Source organism: Rattus rattus, chromosome 6 (genome assembly GCF_011064425.1).
Source record: "Rattus rattus isolate New Zealand chromosome 6, Rrattus_CSIRO_v1, whole genome shotgun sequence".
Classification (NCBI taxonomy): domain Eukaryota; kingdom Metazoa; phylum Chordata; class Mammalia; order Rodentia; family Muridae; genus Rattus; species Rattus rattus.
The window spans coordinates 38,596,293-38,611,042 of NC_046159.1; the positions used below are offsets into that span (position 1 = coordinate 38,596,293).

Genomic DNA, 14,750 nt, shown 5'->3' on the forward strand with positions numbered 1-14,750 from the left:
CACTCTACCACTGAGCTAAATCCCCAACCCCAAACTATTGCATTTAAAAAACTACTTATTATTTTTTTTATTTTTGTGCATTGGTGTTTTGTCTGCATGTGTATCAGTGTGAAGGTGTCAGGTCTTGGAGTTACAGTTGCGAGCTGCCTTGTGTGTGCTAGGAATTGAACACAGGTCCTCTGGAAGAGCAGTTAGTCCTCTTCCGCTGCTGAACCATCTCTCTTAGCCAAGTGCTGTCTTTTTAGTAAGTTACCAGGTGATGCTCTTACTGTTGTTATAGTCCGTGTTTGGTTTTGAAACTCGGATGAGGGGCTGAGGTGTATATTCTATATATCAAAGGAGACCTGCCTCCAGGTTTTCTCAGCATACTTAGGTCCCTACTGCATACCCTGTTAGGTAGGCCTCTAGCTGCCCTTCCTTTGTTTCTTCTTCTTCTTCCTCCTCCTCCTCCTCCTCCTCCTCCTCCTCCTCTTCTCCTCCTCCTCCTCCTCCTCCTCCTTCTCCTTCCCCTTCCTTCTTCTCCTCCTCTTCCTCTTCCTCCTCCTCCTCTCTTTCCCTCCCCTTTTGTCTCCCCCCAACCCCCCTCCCCACCCTCATGTGCCTGTGTGCCCTTTCTCTTTTTTTCCATATCCTCAGCTTGGTGCTATCCCTGGCCTTGGTCCTTGGGGTCAGTGAACTCACCCAAGGGCAGTTCCCAATAAACCCATTTTAAATACACTCTAATCTGGTATTTATTGGTCTATTTCACCAGTGGAGGAAAAAACATACCAGTCCAAGTGTTATTTTACACATCCCTATAGTCTAGATTTCCCTAACTCCACTCACTAGCGTATTGTCATTCATTATGCTCATTTTCCTGTTTGAGTCCATTTCCTGAATTGCTTATTGGGCTTAAAATTAGATTCCTTGGATTTAGATTTTGGTTTTCACATGTTTGATACGTGCTTTGAGCAGGTCACTTAATTGTCCTGTTAACCCAATATAGTAGTATCACTGTGAGGATTAAGTACTTTTAAAAATGAAGTGTTTATGTACTTTGGTACTGGTGCTAAACAAATGCTGAATAAATACTAGTTTTCAACCACGAAACTAGAGAGAGGGACATTGTTTGCGGAAGGCCTTGAATATAGTAGAGTTTTGTTGTGTTTTCCATGCTTTTAGCATTAGCAGGCGAACTCCAGAAACTACCTGGAAGCAGTCTCAGCCTATTTATTACTTAAGTCAGCCAAAGCCACTGCTTTAAACACCTCGGGTCACGTGACGCCGTGGATCACATGACTGGGGAACAACATGGCTGCGCCCGCGGGAGAGCCGGCTCCCCGCTGCTGTACGGGGCTGGCTCAGGTCTTCTTGCTGCTGGTGCTGGCGTGCGGGGCAGCGGGCAGCGATGAGGCCGAGGCCGGGGAAGGTGCGGCGTCCCTCGCTGGTTCGTGCGGCTGCGGAACGCCCCAGAGGGCCGGGGCCCATGGCAACTCGGCGGCCGCGCAGCGCTACTCCCGGGAGGCGAATGCCCAGGGCCTGACCTCGGGCCCACGATCGCTCGCTCTCACTAAGGTGCACCTTCCGTTCTTGGGGCGTGTGGGTGCTGTCGGGCTGCCGTATGAGGCCTGGCTCTGCCAGAATAGGGGTGATTAGGAACTCTTGGGAAGGGTCTAATCACACCCCAAGTCTCTTACCTACAGATCTCATTTGACAGCAGTCCTCCTCCCTGTTCCTCCCCACTAGGAGGTGGGCAGGGGTTTGTGGCTGTGTTTGCCACTGAGACTTAGTTTACCTTGACGACTGTTGTCCATTCTTACTCCTTCTTGCCCACTTCCCCCTTTCTCCACTCTGCCCTCTTGCTGAAGAGATACGAATTTAAAGTCTGATGGATTCAAGTTTAAATTCTCAGTTCTTGTTTTAGTACCTGTGGAAACAGTCTCCAACACTGCCTTAAACTCACTCTGTTCGGCAGACTTGTATTTATTCTGTTGTGCTTAGCACTTCGAGTGCAAAGAAGTATAAAGCCAAGTGTATTGTATTACTTTTATTTATGTCTTTGCGTATTGCCTAGGCGTGTTAGATGTCAGTATGTGTGGATGAAAACAGTGAACAAAGAAATGGTTCTTCATTCTACTTGCTAGCCTTAGGAAGTTCACCTCGGGCGCTCTGAATAACACTAACACTCTTTTTGTATCCTATCCAGTCTGTTCTTGTTTCCCGGATCACTTTTCTTTCCTCTATGTTAATTCGCACGAATGTTCAGGATTTGGTGAGGGGGTAACATCTCCTGTGGGTCTTAACCTGATGCTTCCTTCCCTCCCTTTCGATATTTCCAGAGATTGACCCAGTGGTAGTTAACACTGCAACAACTAAAGATGCTTGTCTATAAATCCCCACAGCATATCTTTGGGGGCAGGTGCCCAATGGTAGCTTGTCTTCTGTTTTGCTTACTGTCGTGTTATTTTCCTGTTATCTACTTGATGATGGAAAGAGTTTTAGATTTGTTTTATTCTCTATGGATTTGCCCCCGTTCTTCCAACCCAGTGCCTAACCTATTTTAGGCATTCTGTAATATCTCTTGAGCGATGTTTTATCCGTTTTTGTTGTTGTTGTTGTTTTTGGTATTTACAGTATTTCGAGGCTATTTCAGGGGTAAAGGCTGTCAGATACTTTTCAAAGGGAGCCTTTGTAAATATATACTTCTACTGCATCCACCCAAAGAATCCTGTACAGTGCATCATCTTCCGGGTCATAGGTGAGGCAACTGAAGCTTCATGAGTCAAATCTTAGTGATGGAAATTTGAATGTTACTCCACCTATGAGGAGTGTCTGAGTAGTGTGGCTGGGTAAAGCCTTGTGTAGCAATGTTACTGTTGGCATAAAGATTTTTTTTGGGGGGGGGCCTGGGCCTTTTATGCTAAATTCAAGGAGTAGAAAGTAGGAAATGGAAAAAAAGCCTTACAAAATAATTTTATATGAGTTGATTTTATTATTATGCATAAAACAAAAAAAATCACACAGTAGCAAATGGAATCAGGATAGGTTAAAGTGAGGGAGGGAGAGATTTATGGATTCTCTATATTTGGGAAGTTGAGATGGCACAGGACGGTGGACACAGCTGGATCCAGTGCATCAGGCAGCGTCCCCAGGCCCATTGTTGGCTGTCCCTTAGCCTTCTTACTTAAGTGTGGCTCTGTTTTTATAGAGAACATCCCATCTGCTAAACCAGTTGGAAGAGGAAGAGTTTCTTCTTGGTGGCTCCAGGAAAAGTTACCAGATAAACTTTGAGCCATCATCATCCGGTTCCAAGTTGAATCTCTGTGGTCAGAAGAATGCCAGGATTGGCTGGGTTGGAATATATACACTGAACTAATAAATTGTCCTATGCTGTTTAAACTCACTGAGAAGTGATGTTGGCTTCCCGGTGTTAGACCCAAGCATGTTTGTCTTCAGAGTGTTCTTCAAGATCCCTGACCACAGAATGGATGAAGCAGTGTATCCTTGAATACTGGTAGGAGATACTTTCCCAGGAAGGGAACTCAGCTACTCTTTATTTCTTGATACAAAAGGGATAAACAAAGCGGGTGCTGGGAATGGCTAGTGGGAAGTCTGACCTAGGAGAAGACTTTCTGCCTTGGATATGTTTTTGTTGACCAAAGGCTCCAGCTGACGCTTTGATGCCTTGAGCTTCCCTAGACAGTTTTTGCTGGCTACTGTATCTGATATCATGTTCTACAAGCCTGCTGTTTACCTAATGAACTCACTCACTGGAGCCTGGAAACATAGTTGTCCTGGGTCACTGTGCATGCTGAACTCAGGCCTTTGTGATAGGACATGTAACTGTGTCAACCATCTTGGGTCACACATGTCTAGTGAGCTTTTTTTTTTCTTTATTAACTTGAGTATTTCTTATTTACATTTTGATTGTTATTCCCTTTCCCGGTTTCCCGGCCAACATCCCCCCAACCTCTCCCCCTCCTCTTCTATATGGGTGTTCCCCTCTCCATCCTCCCCCCATTACCGCCCTCCCCCCAACAATCACGTTCACTGGGGGTTCAGTCTTGGCAGGACCCAGGGCTTCCCCTTCCACTGGTGCTCTTACTAGGCTATTCATTGCTACCTATGAGGTTGGAGCCCAGGGTCAGTCCATGTATAGTCTTTGGGTAGTGGGTTAGTCCCTGGAAGCTCTGGTTGGTTGGCATTGTTGTACATATGGGGTCTCGAGCCCCTTCAAGCTCTTCCAGTTCTTTCTCTGATTCCTTCAACAGGGGTCCAGTTCTCAGTTCAGTGGTTTGATGCTGGCATTTGCCTATGTATTTGCTGTATTCTGGCTGTGTCTCTCAGGCGAGATCTACATCTGGTTCCTATCAGCCTGCACTTCTTTGCTTCATCTATCTTATCTAATTGGGTGACAGTATATGTATGGGCCACATGTGCGGCAGGCTCTGAATGGGTGTTCCTTCTGTGTCTGTTCAAAACTTTGCCTCCCTATTCCCTATTGAATAAGTAGGGAGAGAGTGGGCAGCCTTGTCTAGTCCCTGATTTTAGTAGGATTGCTTCAAGTTTCTGTCCATTTAATTTAATGTTAGCGACTGGTTTGTTGCAAATGGCTTTTACTATGTTTAGGTATGGGCCTTGAATTCCTATTCTTTCCAGGACTTTTATCATGAAAGGGTGTTGAATTTTGTCAAATGCTTTCTCAGCATCTAATGAAATGATCATGTGGTCTTGTTCTTTCAGTTTGTTTATATAATGGATGACGTTGATGGTTTTCCATATATTAAACCATCCCTGCATGCCTGGGATGAAGCCTACTTGATCATGGTGGATGATTGTTTTGATGTGCTCTTGGATTCGGTTTTGCCAGAATTTTATTGTGTATTTTTTCGCCAATATTCATAAGGGAAATTGGTCTGAAGTTCTCTTTCTTTGTTGGGTCTTTGTGTGGTTTAGGTATAAGAGTAATTGTGGCTTCATAGAAGGAATTCGGTAGTGCTCCATCTGTTTCAATTTTGTGGAATAGTATGGATAGTATTGGTATGAGGTCTTCTCTGAAGGTCTGATAGAATTCTGCACTAAACCCGTCTGGACCTGGGCTCTTTTTGGTTGGGAGACCTTTAATGACTGCTTCTATTTCCTTAGGAGTTATGGGGTTGTTTAACTGGTTTATCTGTTCCTGATTTAACTTCAGTACCTGGTATCTGTCTAGGAAATTGTCCATTTCCTGCAGATTTTCAAGTTTTGTTGACTATAGGCTTTTGTAGTAGGATCTGATGATTTTTTTAATTTCCTCTGATTCTGTAGTTATGTCTCCCTTTTCATTTCTGATTTTGTTAATTTGGACACACTCTCTGTGTCCTCGAGGTACTCTGGCTAAGGGTTTATCTATCTTGTTGATTTTCTCAAAGAACCAACTTTTGGTTCTGTTGATTCTTTCTATGGTCCTTTTTGTTTCTACTTGGTTGATTTCAGCTCTGAGTTTGATTATTTCCTGCCTTCTACTCCTCCTAGGTGTATTTGGTTCTTTTTGTTCTAGAGCTTTTAGGTGTGCTATCAAGCTGGTGACATATGCTCTCTCCTGTTTCTTTCTGCAGGCACTCAGAGCTATGAGTTTTCCTCTTAGCACAGCTTTCATTGTGTCCCATAAGTTTGGGTATGTTGTACCTTCATTTTCATTAAATTCTAAGAAGTCTTTAATTTCTTTTTGTTTATTTCTTCCTTGACCAGGTTATCATTGAGTAGAGCATTATTCAACTTTCTCGTATATGTGGGCATTCCTTCCTTATTGTTATTGAAGACCAGCTTTAGCCTGTGGTGGTCTGATAGGACGCATGGGATTATTTCTATCTTTCTGTATCTGTTGAGGCCAGTTTTATGACCAATTATATGGTCAATTTTGGAGAAAGTACCATGAGGTGGTGAGAAGAATGTATATCCTTTTGCTTTAGGATAGAATGTTCTATAAATATCTGTTAAGTCCATTTGTTTTGGTTCATGACTTCTCTTAGTCTGTCTATGTCTCTGTTTAATTTCTGTTTCCATGACTTATCTATTGATGAGAGTGGGGTGTTGAAATCTCCTACTATTATTGTGTGAGGTGCAATGTGTGTTTTGAGCTTTAGTAAGGTTTGTTTTATGTATGTAGGTGCCCTTGTATTTGGAGCATAGATATTTAGGATTGAGAGTTCATCTTGGTGAATTTTTCCTTTGATGAATATGAAGTGTCCTTCCTTATCTTTTTTGATGACTTTTAGATGAAAATTGATTTTATTCAATATTAGAATGGCTACTCCAGCTTGCTTCTTCTGACCATTTGCTTGGAAAGTTGTTTTCCAGCCTTTCTTTCTGAGATAGTGTCTGTCTTTGTCTCTGAGGTGTGTTTCCTGTAGGCAGCAGAATGCAGGGTCCTCATTGCATATCCAGTTTGTTAATCTATGTCTTTTTATTGGGGAGTTGAGGCCATTGGTGTTGAGAGATATTAAGGAATAGTGATTATTGCTTCCTGTTATATTCATATTTGGATATGAGGTTATGTTTGTGTGCTTTTCTTCTCTTTGTTTTGTTGCCAAGACGATTAGTTTCTTGATTCTTCTAGGGTGTAGCTTGCCTCCTTATGTTGGGCTTTACCATTTATTATCCTTTGTAGTGCTGGATTTGTAGAAAGATATTGTGTAAATTTGGTTTTGTCATGGAATATCTTTGTTTCTCCATCTATGTTAATTGAGAGTTTTGCAGGATACAGTAACCTGGTCTGGCATTTGTGTTCTCTTAGGGTCTGTATGACATCTGTCCAGGATCTTCTGGCTTTCATAGTCTCTGGCGAGAAGTCTGGTGTGATTCTGATAGGTCTGCCTTTATATGTTACTTGACTTTTTCCCCTTACTGCTTTTAATATTCTTTCTTTATTTTGTGCATTTGGTGTTTTGACTATTATGTGACGGGAGGAGTTTCTTTTCTGGTCCAATCTATTTGGAGTTCTGTAGGCTTCTTGTATGTTTATGGGCATCTCTTTCTTTAGGTTAGGGAACTTTCCTTCTATGATTTTGTTGAATATATTTACTGGTCCTTTGAGTTGGGTGTCTTCACTCTCTTCTATACCTGTTATCCTTAGGTTTGATCTTCTCATTCAGTCCTGGATTTCCTATATGGTTTGGACCAGTAGCTTTTTCTGTTTTACATTATTTTTGACAGTTGTGTCGATGATTTCTATGGAATCTTCTGCTCCTGAGATTCTCTCTTCTATCTCTTGTATTCTGTTGGTGATGCTTGTATCTACGGCTCCTTATCTCTTCCTTTGGTTTTCTATATCCAGGGTTGTTTTCCTGTGTTCTTTCTTGATTGCTTCTATTTCTATTTTTAATTCCTTCAAGTGTTTGATTGTGTTTTCCTGAAATTCTTTCAGGGATTTTTGTGATTCCTCTCTATAGGCTTCTACTTGTTTATTTATGTTTTCCTGCTTTCTCTAAGGGAGTTCTTCATGTCTTTCTTGAAGTCCTCCAGCATCATGATCAAATATGATTTTAAATCTAGATCTTGCTTTTCTGGTGTGTTTGGATATTCAGTGTTTGCTTTGGTGGGAGAATTGGGCTCCGATGATGCCATGTAGTCTTGATTTCTGTTGCTTGGGTTCCTGTGCTTGTCTCTCGCCATCAGATTATCTCTGGTGTTACTTTGTTCTTCTATTCCTGCCAGTGGCTAGACTGTCCTATAGGCCTGTGTGTCAGGAGTGCTGTAGGCCTGTTTTCCTGTTTTCTTTCAGCCAGTTATGGGAACAGAGTGTTCTGCTTTCGGGCGTGTAGTTTTTCCTGTCTACAGGTCTTCAGCTGTTCCTGTGGGCCTGTGTCCTGAGTTCACCAGGCAGGTCGCTTGGAGCAGAAAAGTTGGTCTTACCTGTGGTCCCGCGGCTCAAGTTTGCACATGGGGTGTTGCTTTTGAGCTCTCCGTGAGAGCGGCAACCAGGAGGGCCTGTGCTGCCTTTTCCGAGAGCCCCTGTGCATCGGGGTCCCAGATGGTGTTAGGTGTTTTCCTCTGGAGTCATAAATGTGGGCAGAGTGTAGTCTCTTCTGGCTTCCTAGGCGTGTCTGCCTCTCTGAAGGTTTAGCTCTCCTCCCACTGGATTTGGGTGCAGAGAACCGTTGATCTGGTCCCTTCAGGTCTTGCCGGTGTCTGGAGCACAGGGGACCTGCAGCTCCAGTGCCTCTATCTCTCTAGTGAGCTTTTGAGAAGTGATTTTTTCTTCAAATGAGACTTTGGATGCTTCTGTTGGGTAGGCAAAACTAACAGTTGCTCACAGAGTGGTTCTGTGGTAACGGAATGATTCTTGGCTACTTTATGTTTCAATTTTTTAAAGGTATGTGTTTGGTAAGTGTGTGTGTGTGTGTGTGTGTGTGTGTGTGTGTGTGTGTGTGTGAGATTGTGGTTTGTGTTTATGCGCTTCCATGAAAGTCAAAGGACAACTTTAAGGAGTCAGATCTTTTTATCTACCTTTACATGTGCTCTGGGGGATCGTGTTCAGTTTGCTAGGCTTGTACAGTTAGTGGCCTAACCCTCTGAGCCATCTCACCAGCCCCATGAGTCTGTCGTGAGTGGTGGCAGCACAAGCAGCAGAGGGTTTGAATTCCCCGTTAGACACAGGGGAGAGTGGAGTATTGGACACTGTTCTTCCCATGAAGACACAAAATGGTGTTTTAATTTATCATGGGGTCCAGAGAGTGAAACAACTAGATATATGGGATATCACTAGAATGGACATTTTACATTAGTAGCACAGATAACTTGATTGGATAATTTTAAAATTATGATCTACTTAGAGCATCCTAGAGCTGTTTTTTAATCTATATTCTCCAGAATGGAAACTTGACCTGTTCAGTGTTCTCTGTCTTTGTTGGTTAATCAAAGAGGGAAAAGAAACTGGTCCAGGAGTCCACAGGGCAAGCAAGAGCTGAGATGGTGTTAGTATTGCTAGTGTTCACCTAAAGGGAGAAGGGTTTAAACAGTAATTAGTAACCATAGAGAAGTCCGATGGCTTCAGTGTGAGTGAGTACACAGCTTCCTTTGGGCTGTGGGTTTGAGCTGAAGGACATGAACCTTATTCTCACAGCAAGACCTTGCCATCTGTAGACTTGATTTTTTTTTCTTTATCCCATTTTCTTTAACTCTTTTATGACATTTTTTCGGGGGTCTACTTACAATGTAGCCCAGGCTAGCTTAGATCCATGATACTCATGCCTTTCCAAGTGCTGTGATATCAGCAACAAATACATCTTTTAAAAACATCTTTGATGGGATCTTATGACTCATTTTAAGACTAATTTTTTAAAGTATTCTTTTATTTTATGAGTATACTGTAGCTGTTTTCAGACACATCAGAAGGGGCATCAGATCCTATTACAGATGGTTGTGAGCCACCATGTGGTTGCTGGGAATTGAACTCAGGACCTTTGGAAGAGCAGTCAGTGCTCTTAACCACTGAGCCATCTCTCCATCCCTTTAAGACTATTTTAATATTTATGATTTCAAATTATGTATATGTGTGAGTATTTACACATGTGTGCAAGTGCCCAAACCAGTTTTGTGTGACATTATTCCTAGGGAGGCATAAATATCTATTCACGCCCGACAGAGAATTGATGACAAACCAAAGTAAAGATACCACCGAAATCCAACTACAGGAGCAGAAATGGCTCAAAGCTAACCGCATCACCAAAACACAGCATGGGAGTCAGCTCACATAAAACGGGGAACCTGGAGCACCCTGCATACCTGGCATGCAGTTTCAACAGGCTGGAGATTGTTGGCTGGCACCTGGTTCTTCCAGGGTAGTCCAGCTGGTCTGACAGTGTCTCTGAGCAGTTCTCACTGCTTAAATATGCTAAGGAGAGAGGGCCCTCGTGAATCCGGTCAGTTTCAGAGACTTCCATCAATGTTTCTATGTCTCTCTGTGCTTAGTGAGCATCCCTGAAGGAAGAGTGCTTCATCCCTTACAGCATCCTGTGTTTTCACCTCTCTGTAAGCATCCTGTATTTTAAGGAGCTTCCTTCCAAGGTGGAAGGTTTTAATCTAGCCAAATAGTGCCATTCAACAGGAGGCCGGGAGCGGCTACTAAACCCCTGAAGTTGGTGTTAAGGGTTGCCCCACTTGATGTGGGTGCGGGGAACTGAACTCAGGTCCTCTAAAAGCATGTGCTCTTAACCACAGAGCCCCCTTTCTAGCTCCTATTTTAAAGCTACTATTGAAGCTTCTGTTTGAAATCTTAAGTTTTTCTACTTCTTTTCATAGCTGTTTAAAAAAAATTCCACTCTTTTCCTAAGGACAGTGGAATCTGTGTTTGAGGTGTTCTAGAGTATCGAGGATAATGAGTTCATCTAGTTCTGCTCCTGAGCCACGGCTATTGCAGGGTTCACTATGACACAGGCATGTAGCTCATGTCTTACAAATGAAGTGAACTTCTGATCATTTTATTTATGAATAATTCTAATGGTAACTTAATCCTCATATTCATCATCTCACACAGTCAGTTAGTGAAGATCATTTGCACTTTGACTGTGGATCTTGTGCCAGGTATGCTGGAGGTTTTAAAACGAAAAGTTTGTTTTGGCTTTATAAGGTACCTAAGATATTGGTAAGGAGAAAATATGTAACTAGAGAGGCTGTGAACATAGTTCAGATGGTAAAGTGCTTGCCCTGCATACATGAGCAAAGGCATTGCCCACATATAAAGGTGGCTGTGGTGACATGTGTTTTAATTCCAGTACTAGGAGGAAAGCGACAGGAAGATACCTGAGGCAAGGTGAGCACCAGACTAAAGAGAGATCCTATCTTAATGGAACTGGATTGTAATCCTGAAGAGGGGTGTGTGTGTGTGTGTGTGTGTGTGTGTGTGTGTGTGTCTGTCTGTCTGTCTGTCTGTCTGTGTGTCTGTCTGTCTGTGTTTGGCCATGAGCACATATACATATGTGTGCTCACATGTACAGTTGTATACACAAACATGTGAATACATAAAGCCTTAAGAAGAAACTGTAATTAAGATACTTTGTATGTGTGTGTGTGTGTGTGTGTGTGTGTGTGTGTGTGTGTGTGTGTGTGAGAGAGAGAGAGAGAGAGAGAGAGAGAGAGAATATGAATTGGGCGGGGGAGAGGAGAGGAGATATTCATCAGAGGAAGCGAAATCCCTACACAGCTAAGGAAGGATGCATGGCAGGAGCAGCCCCAGAAGGGATGATCCCTGAACAAGGACATAATTTCCAAAGAGACAAAATGGCTTAGGGAACTTACCAGCCAAGTTCAAATATGAGGTGCTGATAGATTCTGATGTTTTGATACTGCATGACAAAATACGACAGACATTCCTGTATAATTTAAATAGGAAAGTAGATTTGATCAGGTTCACACTTGGATTTGTTGATTAGTTAGTTTATTCAGGTATTTATTTTGAGACAAGGTCTCACTGTGTAGCTCTGGCCATCCTGAAACTTGCTGGTCTTAAATTTATGGAGATCTGCTTCCCACTCCCTGCCTCCCCAGTGCTGGAATTAAAAGCATGGGCCATCATGCTTGGCTATTTTGTATTTTTTTTTTGAAGTAGATGTTAGATTTACATGGTTCTAAAATTTAAAAAAATGGGTGTGGAGTGAGAAAAATGATTACTTCACTAACACCATTCACCCCCAAGCAAAGGCGAGGGAATCTTACAATCTGTGGTCCCATGGTCGCCTTTACTTAACCTCCTCTCTCACACACTGGGTAACGTCACATCCTCTGTGCGCACCCTGCCTTCCTTCCATCACTCTGTCTTGGCGAGGCCGCCCCATGCCATCCTATTAAGAATTTCCTCTTTTCCTTCTCATGTCTGCTTTGTTTTCTCTTTCTGCATGACCTGCTATTTGCTTCCACAACCCTATCGATGCTTTAGTTTGTTTTCTATTTTTCTCCACGACACATCTGTGGTGCTGTGTCGGATACAGAATATGGATAATTTCAGTATTCTGGGCCCTAAATACTTGAGAAGTGAATGGCTGGGAGGATTAAATGGGTGTCAGGAATGGGGAGAGGTGAATGGGTGAAGCTGGAGCCAGGGAGACCACGAGTAAGGTCACCTGAGACTGAAGAAGAGGGAGATCCAAGGAAGAGATGGACGTAGGAGAGCCAGTGAGGCTAGGAGACCTATGGATGCTCGATTTGGGGGTAGACGGAGTCAGGGTCTGTTCTTGGAGCAGGACTGACTGATACATTGGACAATATATTTGGTACAAATCAGCTGAAAATCACATCGCTGAGAAGGCCCGTGGTTAAGAGCACTTGCTGCTGTGGCAGAGGACCCAGGTTCAGCTGCAAGCAGCCACAGGGCCGCTAACAACCCAGTTCCAGATGATCTGACATCCTCTTCTGGCCTTGGCACTCCAAGCTTGTGCTGTGCTGCACAGACATGCATGCAGGCAACACTATTTTAGAAAACAGCACCATCGTGACTGGAAAATCCATGCACATGATTGAAGTAACCTCTGGAAAGCGACTCTGTAGAAATGGAAGATAGGGCAAGTAGTCCTTCAATTCCCAACTTCTGTTGCTGTCTGTTCTAACTTTTCTGTGGTTCTTGCAACTCCCCCACCCCAGCTAATCACCTCTGACTTTATTTTCTCTTTCTTTGGTTGGAACTCTGGTTTCTAGGTCAGAGACTTGACGGTTCACAAAATCTGACAGGCCTGTAAATCGACCTTCTTTCTCTCATGATTTTAAAGCTCTACCTTGTGTCTACAGTGTTCCAACAGATAGTATAGTTGAAATCCTATTTTAATAAAAATATAATCCATGTATCATAAAATCCACTCTTTTGAAATGTGTAACTCAGTGATTTTATTTTTCAGTGAAATAAAAAACATTATTGCTATCTTATTCCAGAATATTTCAGTGTCTCTGGAAGATGCACTGTATCCAGTAAGCAGCAATTTCCCATTCCTGGTACCTCATAGCCCCTGGCTACTACAGACCTACTTTTTTGTCATTAATTTTTTTAGTTATTCACTTTATTTCCTTATTGAAGCCCCTCTCCCTTCCAAGTCCTCTCCTCACACACCTTCTTCCGCTAATCCCTCTCCCCTTTTCCTCTGAGAAGGGGGAGGCCCCTCTGGATACCAACCCTGGCACATCTTCTCCCATAGAGGGCAGACAAGACATCCCAGTTAGGGGATAGGATCCACAGACAGGCAGCAGTCAGGGACAGCCCCTGTTGCAGTGGTTAGGGGACCTGCATGAAGACCAAGCTGCACATGTGCTACATATGTGTGAGGGCCTAGGTCCAGCCACTCTTCAGTTGATAATTCAGTCTCTGGGAGCCCCCAAAGTCCAGGTTAGTTGACCCTGTTGCTGGCCTCCTTTCTGATTCCTTGTACTGTCCTGTTTTGCGTGTTCTGTAATTTTAAAAATTTCAAATATATGTATGTTGTGCATGCCTATGTATTCAGGTTTGCATGAGTGTGAGTGCATGTTCACATTGTATGTAGGCCAGAGGTCGGTGTTGAGCATCCTCCTCAGTTGCTCTTCTGCCTTGCTCCTTGGTGCAGAGGACCATAGTCAAGGCCGGGGTCTCTGCTATGTCTAGTCTTAGTAGCAGGCATTCTCTGAGGATGGCCCCTTCTCTCCACCTCCTGAGCCTGGAATAGCAGGTGGGCTGCCTTGCTCACCACTGCCTGGAACTCCAGCTCCAGAGGACCCAGCACCCTTGGTCCTCACAGAAGTCCCACACGTGAGCATACATGCACAGGAACCATGACATAGACACCCCCACATACATAAAAAAAAAAAAGATACAAATCTTTAAAAAGGAACAAGTACAGTTTTCCCTTACTGCCATAGTCCACTCTTGCAGTTTTCCCAGAACTGTGTCCTTTGTATGTCCAAATCTGTTGTGAGGGTCAACTAGAAAGATCACTTCCCAAAGAATGTTCTCTTTTTTCTCTGACTTGTGATTCACTATCATTGATGTGAGGAGTGATTTTGCAAGTGTGTGTGTGTGTGTGTGTGTTTAAGATGGTGTTTGTTTGTGTGGGTGCAGTTAGGTTATGTGGAGGCCATTAGCTGTCTGCCTCAATTCCTTTTCATTTTATTTTATTTTATTATTTTGTTTTTTGAGGAGCATCTTTCACTGAATCTTGAGATCATTGATTCAGTCAGATTTGCTGGCTGTTGAGCCCTTGAAATCCTCCTGTCTCCGACCCTGCATTCCCACCACTACTGGGGTGACAGATGTGAGCCACCATACCTCCCTTTTATGGAGGATCCACACCCAGGTCCCCGAGTTTGTGCAGCAAGCGCTTTCCCGTTGAATCCTCTCTCCGACCTTGATCTTAGTAGTTTTGCACAGATTTCTTTGGTGGGGTTTTAAGCAGTGGACGTGTGCTATGTGCTGAGAGCTTCTTGGCCTCCACAGATACACTGCTTTGATGCATGATGCCCTGTGTTTCCCCTTTCGCTGCAGATGGTCCCCATCCCTGCTGGAGTATTTACAATGGGCACTGATGATCCTCAGATCAAGCAGGATGGAGAAGCCCCTGCCAGGAGAGTCACTGTCGATGCCTTTTACATGGATGCCTATGAAGTCAGCAACGCTGATTTTGAGAAGTTCGTGAACTCAACTGGCTATTTAACAGAGGTAATGGGATCGGGGATGGGAGGGAGAACTGGCTATTTTCCAGAACACCCAGGAAGGGTTTAACAGCAACAAACACTGAACACTTACTTTGTGCCCAGCACTGTGATGAACACTTCCTTTC

General features: G+C 43.5%; 1 protein-coding gene across 1 annotated transcript in view; it reads left to right on the forward strand.

Annotated features, from left to right (window-relative positions):
• The first annotated feature begins 1,279 nt into the window (after positions 1–1,279).
• Sumf1 (sulfatase modifying factor 1) overlaps positions 1,280–14,750 on the forward strand; it is a 79,512-nt gene continuing 66,041 nt past the window's right edge. The window contains exons 1-2 of the mRNA XM_032905995.1: positions 1,280–1,554; positions 14,456–14,629. Coding sequence (XP_032761886.1) covers positions 1,291–1,554; positions 14,456–14,629 — 438 coding nt within the window. The 5' untranslated portion in view covers positions 1,280–1,290. The remainder of the gene's footprint in view (positions 1,555–14,455; positions 14,630–14,750) is intronic.